This window comes from Daktulosphaira vitifoliae, unplaced genomic scaffold, assembly GCF_025091365.1.
Source record: "Daktulosphaira vitifoliae isolate Bord-2020 unplaced genomic scaffold, ASM2509136v1 Scaffold_4, whole genome shotgun sequence".
Classification (NCBI taxonomy): domain Eukaryota; kingdom Metazoa; phylum Arthropoda; class Insecta; order Hemiptera; family Phylloxeridae; genus Daktulosphaira; species Daktulosphaira vitifoliae.
This window is the reverse complement of record NW_026099575.1, coordinates 39,381,517-39,401,090: the sequence shown is the minus strand read 5'-3', so window position 1 is coordinate 39,401,090 and position 19,574 is coordinate 39,381,517. Positions and strand designations below refer to the sequence as shown.

At 24.8% G+C, this 19,574-nt stretch overlaps 2 protein-coding genes across 3 annotated transcripts in view; both read left to right on the top strand.

Moving 5' to 3' along the window:
* Nucleotides 1-442, top strand: part of LOC126904662 (60S ribosomal protein L27) — a 5,688-nt gene extending 5,246 nt beyond the window's left edge. For both annotated transcript variants that reach the window (XM_050683867.1, XM_050683869.1), the window contains exon 4: nt 339-442. In XM_050683867.1, coding sequence (XP_050539824.1) covers nt 339-387 — 49 coding nt within the window. In that variant the 3' untranslated portion in view covers nt 388-442. The remainder of the gene's footprint in view (nt 1-338) is intronic.
* Nucleotides 443-3,648: 3,206 nt separating this feature from the next.
* LOC126904651 (ATP-binding cassette subfamily G member 4-like) overlaps nt 3,649-19,574 on the top strand; it is a 20,201-nt gene continuing 4,275 nt past the window's right edge. Inside the window, exons 1-11 of the mRNA XM_050683847.1 lie at nt 3,649-3,731; nt 7,362-7,548; nt 7,612-7,729; nt 7,791-7,983; nt 8,685-8,830; nt 9,425-9,666; nt 9,741-9,967; nt 11,472-11,640; nt 13,880-13,980; nt 15,766-15,924; nt 16,884-17,069. Of these exons, the coding sequence (XP_050539804.1) occupies nt 7,425-7,548; nt 7,612-7,729; nt 7,791-7,983; nt 8,685-8,830; nt 9,425-9,666; nt 9,741-9,967; nt 11,472-11,640; nt 13,880-13,980; nt 15,766-15,924; nt 16,884-17,069 (1,665 nt within the window). The 5' untranslated portion in view covers nt 3,649-3,731; nt 7,362-7,424. The remainder of the gene's footprint in view (nt 3,732-7,361; nt 7,549-7,611; nt 7,730-7,790; nt 7,984-8,684; nt 8,831-9,424; nt 9,667-9,740; nt 9,968-11,471; nt 11,641-13,879; nt 13,981-15,765; nt 15,925-16,883; nt 17,070-19,574) is intronic.

Here is a 19,574-nt window from a genome sequence, read left to right as displayed (position 1 = left end):
TTTTTTTTTTTTTTTTTTTTTTTTTTTTTTTTTTTTTTTTTGACAAATCTAATAACTTGTGTTCTACTAATATATATATATTCCTTTTTTTTTTAAATTAATTTATGTATTCTGAGAATACATTAAAATCATATTTTTTATTATTTGTTTTTTTAACAATCAAAATAAGTAAAAAAATGGATTTTAATACATTTTAAAAATGCATAAAATATTATTGAAAAAAAGTTATGCAAAATATTTAGTAGATCAAAAGTCATTAGATTTGTTAAAATGTTTTATTATGTTAACTTCAGAGGTCACGTAACACATGTTAACTTTTTTTCTTTTTTTTTTTACAGATTCAAGGCTGGTAAAAATAAATGGTTTTTCCAAAAGCTAAGGTTCTAGTTTTCATTATGTAAGATGTATCTTTTTATTGGATAATAAAAAAAAAAAGCCAAAATCCTACTTGTTTTTATTAAAACTTAATAAATTTAACTATATAACACAGTTGATTAATAAGCTACAATTATTGCTATCAGATTTCATAGGTACTATTTCAAATCGGTTCAATAACTTGTGTAATTTAAAAATTATTTTAATTTGTCGACGGTGGAGGTAACTTTGATTTTAACCGTCTTGCCACCAACAAATTATAGTAACATTACTTATATTAGAGAAATTTTTTTCGAAATTAACTTATTGATTTTATTATACAAAATAATTACTTAACTTTACGCCATACTAAATATAACGTTTCATAAAGGTTGTAAATTAAATTTTTCCTTGACAAAAATCTTATAACTTCCAATTTTTTATTAAATACAAATTTAAATATATTAAGTGGTATCTCTATTTTTTGCACCTCAAAACTGCATCACACTTTGTGTACTAAGTAGTAGTATTAGTATTTAAATAGTTTAATAACTGAAAAGATTCTATTAAGTAGTATCTAATGGTAAAAAATATATCATTTTTGTAATAATACTTAATTATTTCCACGGGTACAATTATTAAGTTTACGTGATTTATTAAAAAAAAAATCTATTATCAGTACATTTAATTTTCTTGATAAAGTAAAGCTATGTGCACGTGTGGTTAAATTTTCAAGCCACCTGTAGGATATCTTAAAAATTGTTACTAATTTTTTAAAACTATCTCCAACAAGTTTGAAAAAATCATTCACTTCCCAAGTCTTACTTACAATTTTGAATTACGTTTGCCCTGAGATAACAATAAATAATACATTATAATTTCAAAAAGTACAATATTAAATTTAATTACTTAAATAAATATTCATGTATTATACTTATAATCATAAAACTTATACAGGATATAATTAAGAAAATAAAAGTTAATGTTGATTTCGGAATAATCGAAAGCTAATAATAACTTTTCATAAAATAAAACTACAAATTTCGAAAATTCTATGATAATAATTTTTATTAGATATCTATTAGGGTTCGTCAACAATATATTTTGAATATCGACATCGTACCCAATTTCAGAAATATAGAAAAAAATTATTGTTCCCAATTACGTTATAAAAATATAATTCGACATCGAAAAAAAAATTTTAATTTAATATTCAAATGTTTTCACCATTTTTTTTTTTTTATTCTCAAAAATACCGTTAGTTACCATTGTTGTAAAAATCAGACTATGATATACTAACCAAATTAGATAATTATATTAATATCAAGAAAATATAGATGATAGCTATATCTCATAATAATAAAATATTTTCGAATTACTTTTCATTATGAAGAAATAAGTTTTTTTTTCTTACAATACTATTATTTTAAATTAAATATATTACATGGATTATTTTGTGTCTTTCTTCTAAACTTCTAGTGCTGTTTATTTAAAATAATAAAACATCTTTATCACTATCATCTGATAGGAATTTTTTTTTGAGGGGGGCTCAATAATTTTATTTTATTTTTCAGATTGAGTTTCAACCAGTTGTTGCTGTATAACTTTTAATTCTGAAATTTCTTTCTTTAATTCTCCTCATACCTTATTTCGTTCTTGTTTATTTAAAATAGAAATTATAACAATGTCATAATAAAAAACCTAATTTATGTATAGAATTTTGGATCAAAAAATATAATTTTTCGTCCTATCTCAGTTCTATATTTCATAATATATTTTAATACAAAAAATGTTTAGATAATTATCACTAATTGTTTTTGGACTAATATCAAATAGTATATATTTTATAACAAAATGACCAAAATTGAAACAGTTATTTTCAATTTAATTTAATAAAAAAATTTTATAAAATTAATTTTTTGATTTTTGCGATATTTCAAAACTAATCGATATCGTTGATTAACCCTAATATCTATATTTCTTCCAACTATGTTGCGACCCCACTATGATAAATTTTTTTATAAGATACTATTTTTAATAAAGAAAACATCTTAATTTACTAATTTTCGATGTAAAATAATTGATTTGGGGTTTGATTTTCTTTAAAATATTAATATTCGTTTCTTCTTATTAAACATTCATTGTTAAATTTTTTTTTATTATTAAAAAATTTTAATTGAATATATCTTATTAAATGTTGATAAAAAAAATGTACTCATTAGCGTACATTTGAATTAATATAGATTTGCCTCAAGGAAATTATAATTAACAAAGAATTGTATAAATGAGATTGACAATACAATGAACAATAAAACTATGCCTTTAAAATTTTTAAGTCAAAATACGAAATAAATGACTACATTACACTACAGATATTGCTATAATATACAATAATTTGATAGTTGCATGAAATATAATATAAATAAATTGTAACTCATTATTCCCATCTAGCCACAACAAGTATGGTATAAATTAACTATAATGAATTGTTAATTTATATTAAAATTATTTTAAATGTGTTGAAAATGTATTTAAGTTTTCAATAAAAAAAATTAGATGAATATAAATTTAAAAAAAAATTATAGAATTGTGTGTCACTAGTCCATACTCTTGTTAATCCTAACCTTTATGTAGTTCTAATACACATACAAGAATAAACATTTTATCATATTTAGTTTTATGAAGAGAGAAGTTGAAAATTTTGTGTACAACCTAACTTAAAAAATATATTATAGTTCTAGCGCCAATTAACATACAAAAATTGATATATAAATTAAAACTTTAATTAAATACCTATAATTACCTGCAGGTAGTTGAAAAGATAAGATAAAATTTTCTCTAATCTTATCTGTTGTATTAGTATTAATTTAATGATGTAGTATAATTATATTTCATTACAAAGTGGAAGGTACTAGAGCTTGATAATGATTTAGCACCTCCAGGCTTTTGTACTATCCTTGAATTTTAATACCTATAGTTTCAATTAAGTATATTTACTTATACAAATTTACCATTAATATTTTCATACACTATGGTTACATTATACTATTATTGTTGCAAATAAAATCATTATTTTGCACATACTGAGACATTTCAATATTATGCTACCGATCAATCATAATTATATAATAAAAATTGATCACTTGTGGCTAGTTAATTAAGTAAAATTAAAACTATATTAAAAATATTATTAATTTAAAAAAACTAAAAATNCAATCATAATTGTTAATTCAGTTATAATATTAGTTATTAATTGGTTATAGGGACATTTGGGGACAGAACACCTACATCGTCGTGAGCTTTACACAATTTTACCACTTCCTGGATTTTAATTCTAGTTATGCCACTGTGAAAGCAGTGTTACTACACTCTTTTAAGTAAGGCGTTAGATTCTTTTTATCATCATTTGAGCAATTGAATTGAACTTCATTTATATATTTGCAATAGCTTTATCAATTTAGAAAATTTTAAAAATAAGAGTAAAACTATATGATTTAGTTTTATTTATTGAAAGTCCACTTAATTTACATTTTAAAGTGATAATATATCCCACATGAGAATGAAAACCATAAAGATAAAATTTAAAGCCAGTGCACTTTTTAATAGTGGTTTAGTATAATTCCTATGTATTTTAATTTAGATAATTCAAGCAAAATTAAAATATAATAATATGTAAAAATATAATAAATATTATATATTTTGTTTTATATTGTAATTATTTATTCCTAAAATAATTTGTTTTTTTTTATTAAAATTTAAATGCAAACCTTTTTATTTAAAAAATAAAATATATCTTCCTACCTTAAGTTATGTTGACAATTGAAACTGGTACTTAAAATCACATGTCAAATTATTTCATTGAATACTATTTGTGTAAAAATATTTTATCAGAAGTATTTAAATAACATTAATTAGAAATCAAGATATATTAAAATATAAAAAACTCAATTTTTTTAAAATTAATTAACCAATTAATTTACGATTGAACCCAACTATGTGTATTTTTTGTTAATTCAAGTTATTGTTGATAAAATATGATCAAATAGTTTTTTTTTTTATTAGCTTTCAATACAAAGTATTATTATAGCTTAACAATTAAATAAAAAGAAAAAAGAAAAAATAAATAATAATAATAAAAAAAAAATAGTACAATTGATCTTACACCAACAAAATTACAGTAAAAATCGTTAAATAAAAATACCAGCTGAATGAATGAAAGAAATAACTAAAGAAATTACATCGAGAGCAGTTAAGTTAAGAATAGTGTAACAATTAATAGGAGATATATTAAGATGAGATAAATTATTAAATAAAATAGAACGATTACTTTCAAAAACACAGCAGTCAAAATTTATATGAGGAAAGTCGCAGAGAACTTCATCGTCATGTTTGGGGCAGAAAGGAGAATAGTTAAGGGACATTTCGTACGCATGAAAAGGATAATATATGGAACCGGGAGAGAGGAAGTTTATGGAACCAAGGGTGACTTGGAATAGTTGGTGAAATTGATTTGTGCTAAGCTGCGATGAGAGAGAATAGTTACAACTCTTTTAATATTTTGTGAAAATAATAAAAAGAAAAAAAAATTGTGGTTAGTATATTACTGATACGTCCAGGAGTGCCGGAACTATTTTTTACATGGGGGAGGGGGACAAAAATTTAAAATAAATTCGGTCCTCTTGGTTGTTACTAAACTAATGCTTTTTAGGGTTAAACTTTTTTTGGTGGATTTTAGTAATAAAAAAAAAAAAAAAATTCGGTAATTTATAAGTTTTACTCTCAATAATACATATTATGTAAAGAGTAAACTTGGGATTAATATATTTTCATAGCGGTAAGAATCAAGAAACAAGTAAACGTTTTAGCTTCAATGCGAAGCTGAGATATCAATATCTGATTTTACCATGATATGTTTATTTATTTTTTTTTTGTGTCTGTCACAATTTTTTTTCAGCTCTTGCTGGACTGATTGTTCTCGACAATACGTCAAAAGATCACAAATCGTATCTAGTTGAAGACATTATCCTCAAAAATTAAAAATTTTTCCTCGTACCCCGTAAATGGTAAAAGTTCCCCCAAAAATTAACGATTTTTAAAATAGGTAATTTTCGACATTTTCAAAAAAAAAAATTTTTTTAAACTTATTGAATAATCAACAAAGAAAAATAATTTTTTTTATATTGAACCTTAAGTAATTCCCTTTTATTTAATATAATATTTTTGAAAATCTGACCCTTTATCTGCCCATAAGAGGGGATTCAAAATAGCAATTTTTTTACAAAATTCAACTTTTTCAACTTTAAATGCTATAACTTTTCAAAAAATGTATTAACACAAATTTTTGTTTCTAAATATATTATATATACCCCTTTTATCCGATATATTTTTTTTTAAATTTGTCCTTATTCAGAGGCTATTCAAAACTTGAAACATACGTATAAAAAGTAGAACTTTTTCAATTTAATTTTTGAAAATCTGCGTCTTTTAAATATATATTAAAATAAAGCTTATTTTATGTACTAGAAGTTCAAAAAAAAAAAAATTTGTATCGACAACCTATTTTCTATGTTGAAATGGCAGTCGAAGTAGAATAAAAAATAGTACTTAATTTTGCTTTTAGAATAGTCCACCATTTTTTTTTTAATTAAACACCATCTACAGATATGTATCGAAGCGTTTCTTATGATAATGATTTTAATCACTACAAAATATTATCTATACTTGTCCCTACTATGCCACATTCATACTGAGCCACGACTCCACCGTGCTTACGTTTTTTAATATCCAACTAAAGTTCATTAACTGGTAAATTCATTAACACTTTTTAATCCTAAAATCTTAATAGCTAAATAATTAAGTATGGTAGTGTTATATTAATTTCCCGAATCATTGTTATTTTTTCTTGTCAGATTCTATAGAGGGGGCATAATGATACTTTTGTCCCTCCCTCGTATTTTGACCAAGAGGCAATCACCCCACCCCCTGCCCACCGGTTTCGGTGCCACTGGATACGTCTTATAGTTATTTCATCAACAAATATTAATTTAACATTTTTCTACCACTTTTCCCGTGCTCAGGGGCATATTCACATTTTTTCCGCCTATAGGCATTTAAAAATTTGCTACCCTTCATTACATTATGACAGAAAGGGTTCATTTTTATATATTTTCGCCATAACACTACTAATTCTTCCTCAAAGAAAAAAAATATCTTTCAAACAAATCTATGTTTATTAATAAATATTAATACACCTATGATAAATACACAATAAATGAAAACGATAATGATGATTATTAAGAAGTCAATATGTCTTATCAACAATAAAAAAATAACTAGCTTTTTGTGGCCTTCAATATTTACCGCCCCTTAAAAAAATATGCTACTGTAGGCAGTTGTCTATATTGCCTGCATATAAATACGCCGCTGTGCGTGCTATGAAGTGGTAGCTATTATTGTTTTACGATTACTTTTATGTATAAATTCATTTTATTATCATTTACTCCAAATTTAAAATAGACGTAGATAAATTAAAATAATTTTTTTTTTATTACAAAAACATTTTTTAAACTTAATTTAATGGTATACAAAACAAAAATGGGGTTGCCATTTGAAAATTCAAAGTTAATACAAGTTTTAATCATAAGGTATGGTGGTAGAAATTTAATTTTTCTTGTATAACGGCTCTACAAAAAACCATTATGGTTAAAAATAATGAGTTACTCTTATATCTTGAGATATATTGCGTAAGTCATCGTTAAAAAATCACTCTGTATTACAGAATAAAAATAAAAGAGTAAAATATTATACCATAAAAAGTGAATTATGTTTATTTAAATGAAATCGATATAGTCCAAACTGAGAACTTAATACATTATATTCATGAACGAAAAAGCTTAATTTTTGTAACTACAATTGATATAGAATCACACTATGTATTATATTTACATATAGTCATATATCTACAAGTCATTCTCAATAAAAAAGTAGGGTATATTCATGTGTCACAGTTAAGTTGCATTCAGTGCAAGAACGTTCACCGCTAAAAGTATTTTCAAAACTGTCACTTAACGATGTCTAATTTAAAATGTAATGAACCAACGTCTTATATAAATAAGACACTATCGTGTGGTTTTGATATAGAGTTCACTAATATATGTTATGCAGTTCAAATAAGGCCAAGTTTGTTAAACGCGGGTAGGTTATTTTTTCCTACTAAATTTAATGTTGATCAAGTAAAATTTATATCTTTAATTTTAGAAACAAAAGTGATTTTAAATGATGTTAGTGGAGAATTTCGTAAAAAACAATTAGTCGCCATTCTTGGATGTTCAGGATCTGGAAAATCAACATTGTTAAACATTCTTTCGGGATATAAGTTAGATTATAATTTAGTATATATTTTTTGTTAAATACTAATTAATCTCTTTATTTTAAAGAACTAATGGATATAATGGAAGTATATCTATAAATGGAAATTCTAAAATAAACTTAAAATTATTTCGAAGACAAATTAGTTACATTTTGCAAGATGATATATTGCAACCTCTATTAACTGTACAGGAATCAATGGAATTCGCCATGAAATTTTTACATTCGGGTATAAAGATAGGACATCAGAAAAAAATATTAGTAAGTGATTCCAAGGTTTTTATGTTGTTATCGACCGGAACGCAGGACCGTATTTGAGTTATTGGCGTTGGGTATTTACATACATTTTGGCACTCTTAAATTTTTTTCAAAATTGTCTTTTAAATAATAATGATAACCAATAAAATAGTCAACCATTTTTTCCCATCATCATAAGCTTATATCGAAAATTACTATTATGATAATCTTCAAAAATATACGAAAACAAAAAAAATATCATAAAACCACACTACCAATATTAGAATAAAAAAATTATTTTGACTGATTTTACATTGACAATATTTGTAGGTTTTGCTTTTTATTATTGAAATTAGCTACTAAGAATTTTTGGGAGGTTATTGGCGCTTTAGCCAATTCCTAAATACGGCTCCCATATTACTTAGTTCACATAATCTCCATCATTTTTTAATAATTCGACCACAATCATATCCTCGTGGCTATTTATTATTTTTTAATTATTATATTGCTACTTCTTGCTTTACAATACTATACTATATGTATCATGTTTAGTATGGTAAGTTTTTTGTGGCTTATCTAGAAGTTCATGAAAGATATTTTTGAATTCTACAACAATTTCTTTATCTTCCAAAATTATTTTATGATTACCATTTTCTATTATTTTTGATTCTGAAAATACATTATTTATGCTCATAAACTGTATTGTACGAAAAATATTTTTACAGATTGAAGAAATTTTAAAAATTTTAATGCTCTATGAAAAAAGACTTACAATGGAAAAATATTTGTCTGGTGGAGAAAGAAAACGGTTATCTATTGCTTTAGAATTAATACGCGATCCTAAAGTAATGTTTTTAGATGAACCTACAACGTACGTATCTATAATAAACTATTTAATTAGTATATTTTAATTTTATTATACATGAATGATTAATAGCTAATGAGGTTAATCAGTTGGGCTTATATTTATCCTTTTAAAACTTACCACGTTAATCAAGAATGTTTATTTATTTTTTAATTAAATTAAATAGTAAAAATAAAAAGTAATATTGGTTGAAATTATTAATAAAAAAATATTTAAATTATGTCTAAAATTTAATTTAAATTCTTTAAATTAATTAACTTAATGATAGTCGTATCATATATTTTATAAGTAAAGGGATTTTTACAAAATTATTACAGAGCGTAAGTTATAGAGACGTTATTTAGTAAATATGTTCTAAAAACTTTTTTTTTAGTTGGTTTTCCCTTTGTTTTTTGAGAATTTAAAAGCAAAAACAATCTTTCTAGCATGCCTATCACGGGCAAAGAACTGAATCGTCCGATTCTAAAAAGGCCCCTCAATTATTATTTTTAAATTCAAAGAAGCTGATTTGTTATGAGTTACACTAATCTGTTGATTTAAGGACTAAACATCTTCTAGTATTTAATTATTCACGTTACTCATTAGTGCGATATTTTTCAGGGGTTTGGATGTTGTATCCACCAATCAAGTAGTGTCTACAATGAAAAAATTGGCTTTTTCAGGAAAAACGATTGTATGTACTATACATCAATTATCTGCTTCTAACTTAATATTATTTGACTCATTGTACATTCTTACTCCTAGTGGACAATGCATGTACAATGGTTCACCTTCTCATCTAATCAAATATTTAAATAACTTTGGTCTCTATTGTCCACTTTATCATAACCCTGCCGATTATGGTAAGCTGATAATTTATAAAAACTTATTTGTTTTCTTGTTCATATTTTATAATCATGTGTACTTTATTCTATAGTAATTGATGTTAGCAGAGGCTTGTTTGGAAACAAAGTCGATATGCTCGTTGATAGCCTAAAAAAAATTAAAAAATCGTTAATGTATGATGAAGAAAATTGCTGTCTAAAAAATGCTGAAGTATTAAGAACTGCCATTGAACTATCCGATCCTATAATTCATACAAGTTACACTACTCAATGCTCTATTATATTTAGTAGACTTTTCCTTATAGCTAAAAGGGATAAGGTAATATGAATGATTGATATGAAAAGCGAAAATAATTTTTTTAATTATATTTAATGGTTTAAAATTTCAAAAAATTTAATAATATATATATTTTTGAATTTTTTTTTTAGGTTTATCATCTTAAAACTAAGCTTTAAATACTATAAATATTTACTATATCATTATTTGAAACTAGTAGCAGATACAGAAAGTCTTTTGTCCAAGATAAATAAACATTGCATATAAATAGACATTGTTAAAAAAGTTAGTCATAAGAAAAATAAAAAAATATACATATGTAAAAATAATTATTTTGTTACATTTCAATAGAACTAAATCTCAGCAGCATATCTAGGGCAGTAGCCGAGTGGAATATGCTCTCTTCTTCTTATAATATGAAAAAAATTAAAAAAATTATGACTACGTTCCATAAAATAGTTAAAGATTTAAATATATCTAACTAATTATAAAAATTTTACAATAATTTTATTAGTTTATCTTATCGTAATCCTCTGATTGCTAAAAATCATAATCCCCATGAAAATTTTAAGTTACATTACAAGCAGATATCTAAAATTTTTTAAGATAGTATTGTTCACAAATTTATTGACTTATTACCCACCCAAATAAGTCTTTAACTCTTAAATTTGATGACAAGAGTAAACATTAACCAAATTTTCGCCTATAATAATTTATGTAGATGTTACGGGAATTGTTGTATCATTGTTCAAAGCGGGATTTTAGTTAGTATTAATACTACCTAAAATCCCGCTCTGAACTCTAAAGAAATTGATGTTTGACTTCATTTTTGATAACTCTTAGTGATTACTTATTTTGTTTAAATCATACAATGAAAGTATAGTTTCATATATTTGCATTAAAATATTATAGTGGGAAATACAATTTCTTATTTTTTAATTTATCATCAGAAATATCTATAAGTGAAATTTGCAATTAAAAATAATTATAATGAGTTGATTGATAAACTTAATAACAAATATTTTGTTATAACATTTTAATTAGAGAGTTAAAATCGATAAACAAAATTTTAGTTAAAACTAAAAATAAAAATTTTTTTAATGAATTTAATTAATAACAAATACTTATCGATTTACACATGGGTTTGCAAAATCTAACACGGTCAATGTCTATATTAATTACAAAGTACGTTTTTATTATAAACTTAAATTATAATACTTAATTATTCTATTATTATAATCATAAATGACAATTTTTAGCCGATAGTTAATTTAATTGTAAATGTTTTATTTTATAACATTAAAATTTAAATGTGATCAGGTATCATGCAAATATTTTGATAACCATCGAAAAAAATTCTAACTTTATAGTCAAATGAAATCACGTTCTTCCTCAAATATGCAACTGATTTTTTAGACACATATATGCTCCAAAAAAAAACATAGTCTAACAATTTTTAAGCTTCAGATATATTTTTTTATAATTTGTGAACTTAAGGACTATAAGATATTACGTATTTTTATTTAAATTTTAATGTGCTTCATAGTTTCTCACGAACGCACGATTCATGGTACATATATTTTTGGCTTGTACATTTGGATTTGCTTACTATGACATAGGTCACAACTTGTCATATTCTCTGGACAATGTTGCAATGATGTATTTCTGTTTACTACAATGTGTTTACACATCCGCATACACACTTGCTATGAAATGTGAGTGGCTATTTTCTATTTTATTATTGAATAATTAATTAAATAAATTATGTACCTTAATAATAGTTATAAATTGTAATTTTAATTAAATGAATCTAACAATGAAATGCCATGTAATTTTTACATTATCAAATGACTATTTTATACACATTAAACCATAAAATCATATAGCATAATATAAGACGCCAGACGCTTTTCTCCACTTCATCCACACGCACTTAATCCTGTGTCTTACATCCTCGTCAATACTAACGCTCTTTTGCACAATTGACCCTAAATACTTAAAACTTTACACCTTATATATCACGTCATTTTTTATTGTCATTACTCTTCTTGTTTCATTTAGTTTTAGTTATTATCGAGGTGGACATAATGCCCATGCACTCAGACCTGTTGGTCCATTGTGCGCACCTCATACCGAATTGTCTTGATTCGGTTTACCCACCTAAGTGTTAATACATTTCCAACCATAAAGTCATCTCTAAAGATGACCAAAGAGTCCCGTCTTCTTGGCGAAATTAAGTATCTCTCTGGGTTTTAGGTTTTTAATGTCTTCTTTTTCAGGAAAAGGTTTATTCAAATAGTTTGATCTTAGTGTGAACAAGGTTTCACATTCGCACATGATGTGAAATGGTCTTCCTCTTCTACTCCACACTTCCTGCACAAAGGTGATTCTGATACCCCTATTGCGTTACTTCTCGTTTCATTCCCTTTATATTCTTTTTCGTCAAAATTCTACTCTATACATTCCATTTTACTTCTACTAATCCTTAATCCTTTACCTCCATAACTTAATCTCCACATTACAAACCTTTCGTTAACTTCTTCCCTATTTTCTCTTATTAACACTACATCATTAGCAAACAACATGCACCACAGTACCTCCCCTTATAATACCATGGTAATTCCATCCATTAAAATATAAAATAGATAAAATAAACTTAAAAAAAACCTTGGTATACATCTACTCTTATTCTGAATTTTTCTGTTTTTCCACAAATTTGGGGCTGCTTTTTCTCATTAACGCCTACATTAAAACCTATCTTGGCACTCTGTCATGCGCCATCTCCAAATCTATGAATATCATTAAAGTTTTTTCTTCTCCTTCCCTCTATATATTTCTATTAGCTGTATTACACAAACAAAGGTTCCGTAACCCAACCAATATTGACTTTCCAGATAAAAACCAAATTGGCTTTAGTTACCCACATCTCACATCTCACTTTTTACTCTTATCTATTATCTTTTTCCAAACATTCATATTATAACGCATAAGGCTAATGACTCTATAATTTCCACATTTCTGTATGTCTCCTTTACCTTTAAATACGGGTGCCACAAACCATTCCTCCACTCTTTTCCTCTTTCTCACTAATAAAATCGATTAGTACTTCGTTCTACAAAATAATCATCTCATGGATTTTCCTCTTTGGGAATTTTTCAAAATATTTTTTCCATCTTCATCATTTGTTAGTATCCTCCTATTATCATTTATATATTGTTTTATTTACTGCGTCTTTTGCTTCTTTTTACAAACTTTTGTACTCTATCCAATCTTCTCTCCTATTTTTCTGTCATACCTTAAATTGTTTTTTCTTACAGGCTATGATTATCTGTACTTCTTCATCCCACCATCAAGTTTCTTTTTTTTCCTGCATTCAACATTCTCTTCCCTCTTCCTAAAGTAAGGACAGCAAGATCATACGATACTGCAAAATCTAGAACTCTGGTTCCAGCTCAATATTTCTTGTTAAAACCATACACTCTGTGTATTCTTTCATATCCATCCTTTTTATTATAAATTTGTTCATTTATATCTTCGCCTATAATCGCATCCTCTTTACTTGAGATTCTTTGCATAATCTCGTGCATGTCTTTCTAAAAAACTTCTTCCTCACATTCTATTTGTGAAGCATATGCACTTATTATATTGATATATTTTTCTGAAAGCAACAAATATTGACTTTTCTCCTATTAATACTTCTACTAATTCATTATTTTACCAGTTATTGTTTCAACATTCCCGTACCTATTCTCACTTTATACAAGAAAAAAATGTATAATATAAATTATAATCTGAATAACTAATTTTTAAAAGCATACTAATATTAAATAAAAATTATACACAGCACGGCAAAAATTCCGTTTTTGATTGCTAACCGTTGTCAAAAATTGACAATTCTGAAAGTTCTATATGAAATTAACTTTTTAAGAAATGCAATCAATTGTTTTTTATTAGTGCCTATGGAATTGTTTGTTGTAAGAAGGGAACACTTTAATCGATGGTATTCATTAGGGCCTTACTATTTGTGTGTCATAATTTTAGATCTACCACTTCAGGTAAATACTCTATAACATCTTTAATGTTAAGTATTTTTGATTCATATAGATTTTTAAATTTACCAGGCATCTGATATAAGTTTAATAATTATATTATTTTATGTATTGGTAACGCTCAAAGTCAACACCATTCTAAAAATTTTATAAATTCCCGATATACCACATTTATTACATTATTTTTAGGGTTACCTAATAAATCTCAAAAATGATTACTCTTCGATTATACTAAAGTAAAACCAAATTTCTTAAATTCGAATCAACCCATTTGAAATACCCAGGTAATATAAAATAGACAACTTCATTAATTTTTGTTCCTCCACACTGTTGAATGTTTTAGATACCTTCATTTATTTATTTATTTATTTAATGTGGTCAATCTATTTTTGAAATAAAATTTTCGTGGTACATAAAAACAAAAATTTCAAAATTCAAATTGACTATGAAAACAATTTTGTTTTATATTAACATACTCCTACAGTAAAATTTGATTGTATTTTGAAAAAATTTACTCCAATCATTTTTTACTAGAACACATTAAAAAATATCAAATTTCTGGAAATTAAATTTTTAATAAAAGTAAACACTTTTATTATTCTCTGATGAAGTAAAATATTTAACTAAGAATTTTTCACAAAATATAGTATTAACTTTCTATGAAGAAATTTTAAGTTTGATATTTATTTGTAACCTAATAAAATACATAATATAATACACTTACAAAATTTCATTATTATTTAAAAAAAAAAATTGTTTTTTCTTTAATATTGAAGATTTTTTATGTTCAGTACATAATTTCAGTGTTTATATACATATATTTAATTGTATTTTACTCAATATATTTAGTATATTAAAAAATGTATTCATCATTAATTTATTAAATAATTAAATGATTAATATATTATATTCAAAAATATAGGTACAATAGTATACGAAAATTATAAGAAAAACCCATTAAAACAATTGTGTTTGTGAATAAAATATTCAAATATTTGTGATAGAAAATTTTTGTCATAGTCAATTAGAATTTTAAAATGTATAAAGACGCTTAATTATATTGGTAATTATGTGATATGTTAGAAGCTTCAAGAAAAAAAAACATATAAATTTCAAGTATTAATTATAAATACTGTTATCATACTGTATTATTATGAATTACCGGTTATTCATTATTTTAAAACTTTTAACTATAAAAGTTTTAAAATAAATCAATAGATAAAATAAATTATAAAATATAAAAAAACTTTTTTTTTTATGGCAGCTTGTGTGCAAAATTAAAAAATAAAATACAATGGTACACAATGACTCTGAATGATGTGATTTGGATTTATCCCTAACATTTCTCTAATCCAACCCTTATTATTTTACTTCATGCATTCTTTTAAATTTAAATTTAAAGTAAAAATAATCAACGTTCTTGAGATTATGTGCGATTCCACTAAAGATTTAAAAACGATTGAAAATGAACATTTTTCAATTATTCTGGACTCCGTTAGTTTATTATAATTTTAATATTGTAATTTATTGCAAGTAATTGGTATCTAGAAAAATTTTTTAGGTAGCTGACAGAATTCCTCCAATTTGTTGAAATATACTTTTTAATTATTTTAATTAATTGAGAAAAATATTTAAAGTAAAATATAATAAAAATTTTAAAAATACTATTTTTAACTTAAATGTCTATTTTTTTATAGTTTTTAAAATTTCTACAGTTAAATAGTTTATTAACTAAATATATGTATATTATAATATTTATTTATATAATATTGACTATTATATTGTTTTAAGGTATTTAGTATATCAATATATTCTATTTTAATCTATATATTAACTGGACAACCGTTTGAATACTTCAGACTACTTATGTTTTTACTAATGATAATTACAACTACATTATTTTCACAATCATTGGGAATGTTTATAAGTGTAATTTTCGACAATTTTGTAGTAAGTATATTAAAATTATATGACTCATCAGCATTGGTATTCAAAAGTTTATATAAAAATTTATTATTTAAGTTCTAGTTAAACTAAATTAATTAATTTACCTCAATTTTGAAATACTCAAAAAATTATTTTTTTTTACATGCAATTATAAAAGTAGTTATTTCTTCTGAATTGGTTTAAAATTTGTTATTAGACAGTTGTTTTAGTTAGTACATAGTACCATATGTTCATATGTTTACAATAACTCTTGAGACGCACAAATAAAATTTTCAGTAGACCCAGGATGATCTTGGTGGTAGAGATAATTTTGTTTCAATTCAATTAATTCAGTTGATGAATTATTTTTTATTTATTCCTTCTTTTTCAGGTGACTATTAAAAATTATATTCTGAAATTTCTGTCTAACAAAATAATGTGTATATGTATATTTTAAATAACAATAATTATTTTATATGTTCGGTCTATACATTTACGGTAAGAGTTGTTTATCGACAAAACTCGCGAGAAATCTTATCTTCAGTTATAAATAGTTAATTTTTAGGAAGATGTGATATAATTTTTGCCGATTATTGGTAATAATTTGCCAACTTAAATACCTTAATAAATAAAAAAGTCGTTAATATATCATAAAAATGCGGACCACAAACGACTTTAATGAAATTTTAAGGGCGCGATACACATTCCACTTGTGAAATTGCTTTTGTAAAAATATAATTCCGTTTCTGTGTAAGCAAGGTTATACATAGGGGGTTTAAGACCTTTATTACTGTTCAGTAACTACTCTTATTAGCAACAAAGTTATGCAATATTAAATTAGTTAAGATAATTAAATTAAATAAGCCTGATTTAACACCAACATACTACAGTTGAATTGATGTTAAATTAGGATTAAACTCTAAACAAATAATTTTGTATTTTAAAGGCTATTTTTTAGGTAGTAATGTATTTATTTTTTTTAGGTTATTATTGTGACAATTAATTTAGTCCTTTTACCATGGGTGATGTTTAGTGGTGTATTCCTGAGAATTAGAGATACATCTAAACTTTATAGATGGATTTATGATTATTCTTTTTTAAAAAGATCAATTCAAGGTATTTTACATTCTATTTATGGATTTAATCGACCATCATCTGACTGCGTCGTGGTAAGTTTCTATAATTTGTATAATTAATTACAAAACTGAATAGCATATTGGAGTACCGGGAAAAATTAATCAGACGATTTTACATTGTTTCATTAAATAAAGCAGTTGTTCATGAAAAAAACCCAACGCAAATATTTAATTTTTAATTTACCTATGTAAAAATAATAATCAAAACTTAAAATTTAATGTCCCAAATTAGTAGTATTAAAATTGTTTTGTATTAATTATGCATTTAAATTATACAAAAATTTCTAAAATAGTGTGTAAATGAAGAGGTTATCCTCCTAATCCTCTTTCATTTGGCCGCCACTGCATATTACATTAGCTATTATACATTTTTTTGGGAGGAAGGGAAATCCTTTTGCCTACCATTATATGCTTGTTGGATGTTTATTATTTTATAATCAAAAGAGGATTTTTTATTTAAAAATACTCTTGTATAAACTTCAAACTCAACATAATTTGTCATATAAATTTATAAATTATGTATTTTATTATATAATAGAAAAAGAAAACTAAACGCTTTTCTGGGAAAATTACTTAGGGTGTTCGGTTTTTTAAAATTTTTTTTTTCAACAAAAGTACTCAGTCACGAGATTCCAGGAAAATGAATGGCAAAGGTCGGAAAATGTTTGCTGCACGCTGGCGAGCGTTTTAAAATTTTGACCGTTTTTGAGAAAAACACTGGCGTCAGCGCGCATTTTACAACTTAAGGCTTGAAATTTTCACCAGACCAGCCCAATGACATTTCTGAGATATCATAAAAAATCAATTCAATCCGTTCATTTTCACCATTTTACGAGCATTTTTAAGTCCACTCATTTCTGCGCATATGTTTACTGTGACCCGTAATTTGTAAAATATGAAATTTTATGACATTTAATTTTTTATTCAATTCACTTTAATACATGTTATTGATGTCATATATGAATTGTGTTAGTATATTAACTATCTTTTTGTTGATATCATGTTTTTTATTTTTATTTTATTAAGCATACAGATACGTTTGTAAGCAATTATTTTTTTTAATTAAAAGTTACTAAAGTGCATAACCAATTAAATTATTATTAATTACATTATAAATGTATATATATATAACCAGAAATTGATTAAGCCGACATAATAAACAACATAAATTTTATAAATGCAATTTAGTTATTAGAAAAATAACTAACCGGACGGTCTATTAATAGCAATAATTTTAGTATATTGAACTATAAAATCATTCGTTCAGCAGACGGAATAAATATTTTTAAAGCGGCGACAAATTCAAATAACATAAAAGTTAATAAGCAAACTGTCAATATGTGATATTAATTAGTGTTTAGAATGATTTCAACTCTCTGTCCCTTTTAATTAGAGCGATTTGTGATAGCAACGTTGCCAGTTTGCCTATGAACTTATTTCTAACCAGTGGGACACAAAAGAACACCACTATTGGTAAAAATAGAATATTTTCTAATTTTTCATTTGGCCGCCAAATCACGTTCTCTCTTGCAATATATTCACTATGTTTTACATTTATGATATTTAAGTTTTGATCATCTAATTATTTGAATTTGTCGCTCATACTATTTAGCTCGATTGATTTGAAATCAATTATATATAATTATATACATACTACATACTAATGTATTTTTTTTACGAGCCGGAACTCTAAAAAAATTTTTGTTGTGAACCGGAACGCAGTTCCTGTCCATTTCGAACCCTGGGTAAGATAGAAAAAAACCTACATTACTCAATAATCAGTTGCGTTTTTCGTGTACCGCCGTTTAGAAATAAGTACATAAGCAAAGTGGCAACGTTGCTTACATCAGTCTATACAATTAAAAGGGACAGAGCATTAAAGCTAATGAATTACACACGTTGCCATTTTTCCTATTAATTTATATTTTATTTGAATTTGTGGCCGCTTTTAAAATATCTGTTCTGCTGAAAACATTTGTTTGAATTTGTTGCTCAAATATACTAATATTATTGCTATTAATAGACCGTCTAGTTGGGTTATTTTTCTATTTGTTATTCATCGCCTATTAGTATTGTAAATAAATTGTATTAATAAATTATGTGCGGTTCATTATATTACGGTTTAGTCAATATTTGTTACACATTATTTATGTACCGCTTGTACTATAAAATTATAGCCTTTCTATTTTGTTATTTTTTGGCAGAAATTGTTATTATGTTTGAAAGAAGTTTTAAATTTTATTTTTAATTAAATATATATTGTAATTTACATTAATTAAATTATAGTTGAAAAGCAATCTTCATAAATTAACCAATTTCTAACTAAAATCTATACTAATTTTATACTTTATGGTAGACAATGTAACTATTATTATTATATTTTAACTTTACTTCTAAATTATTATATAAATAAACGTTTGGTCTTCTGTAATACATTGATTCTAATTTTTGCTATAAATAATTATTTTAGCTTCGATGCGAAGCTGAGAAGGTATTAATTTTACCATGATGTGTTTATTTTTTTTTTTTTTTTTTTTT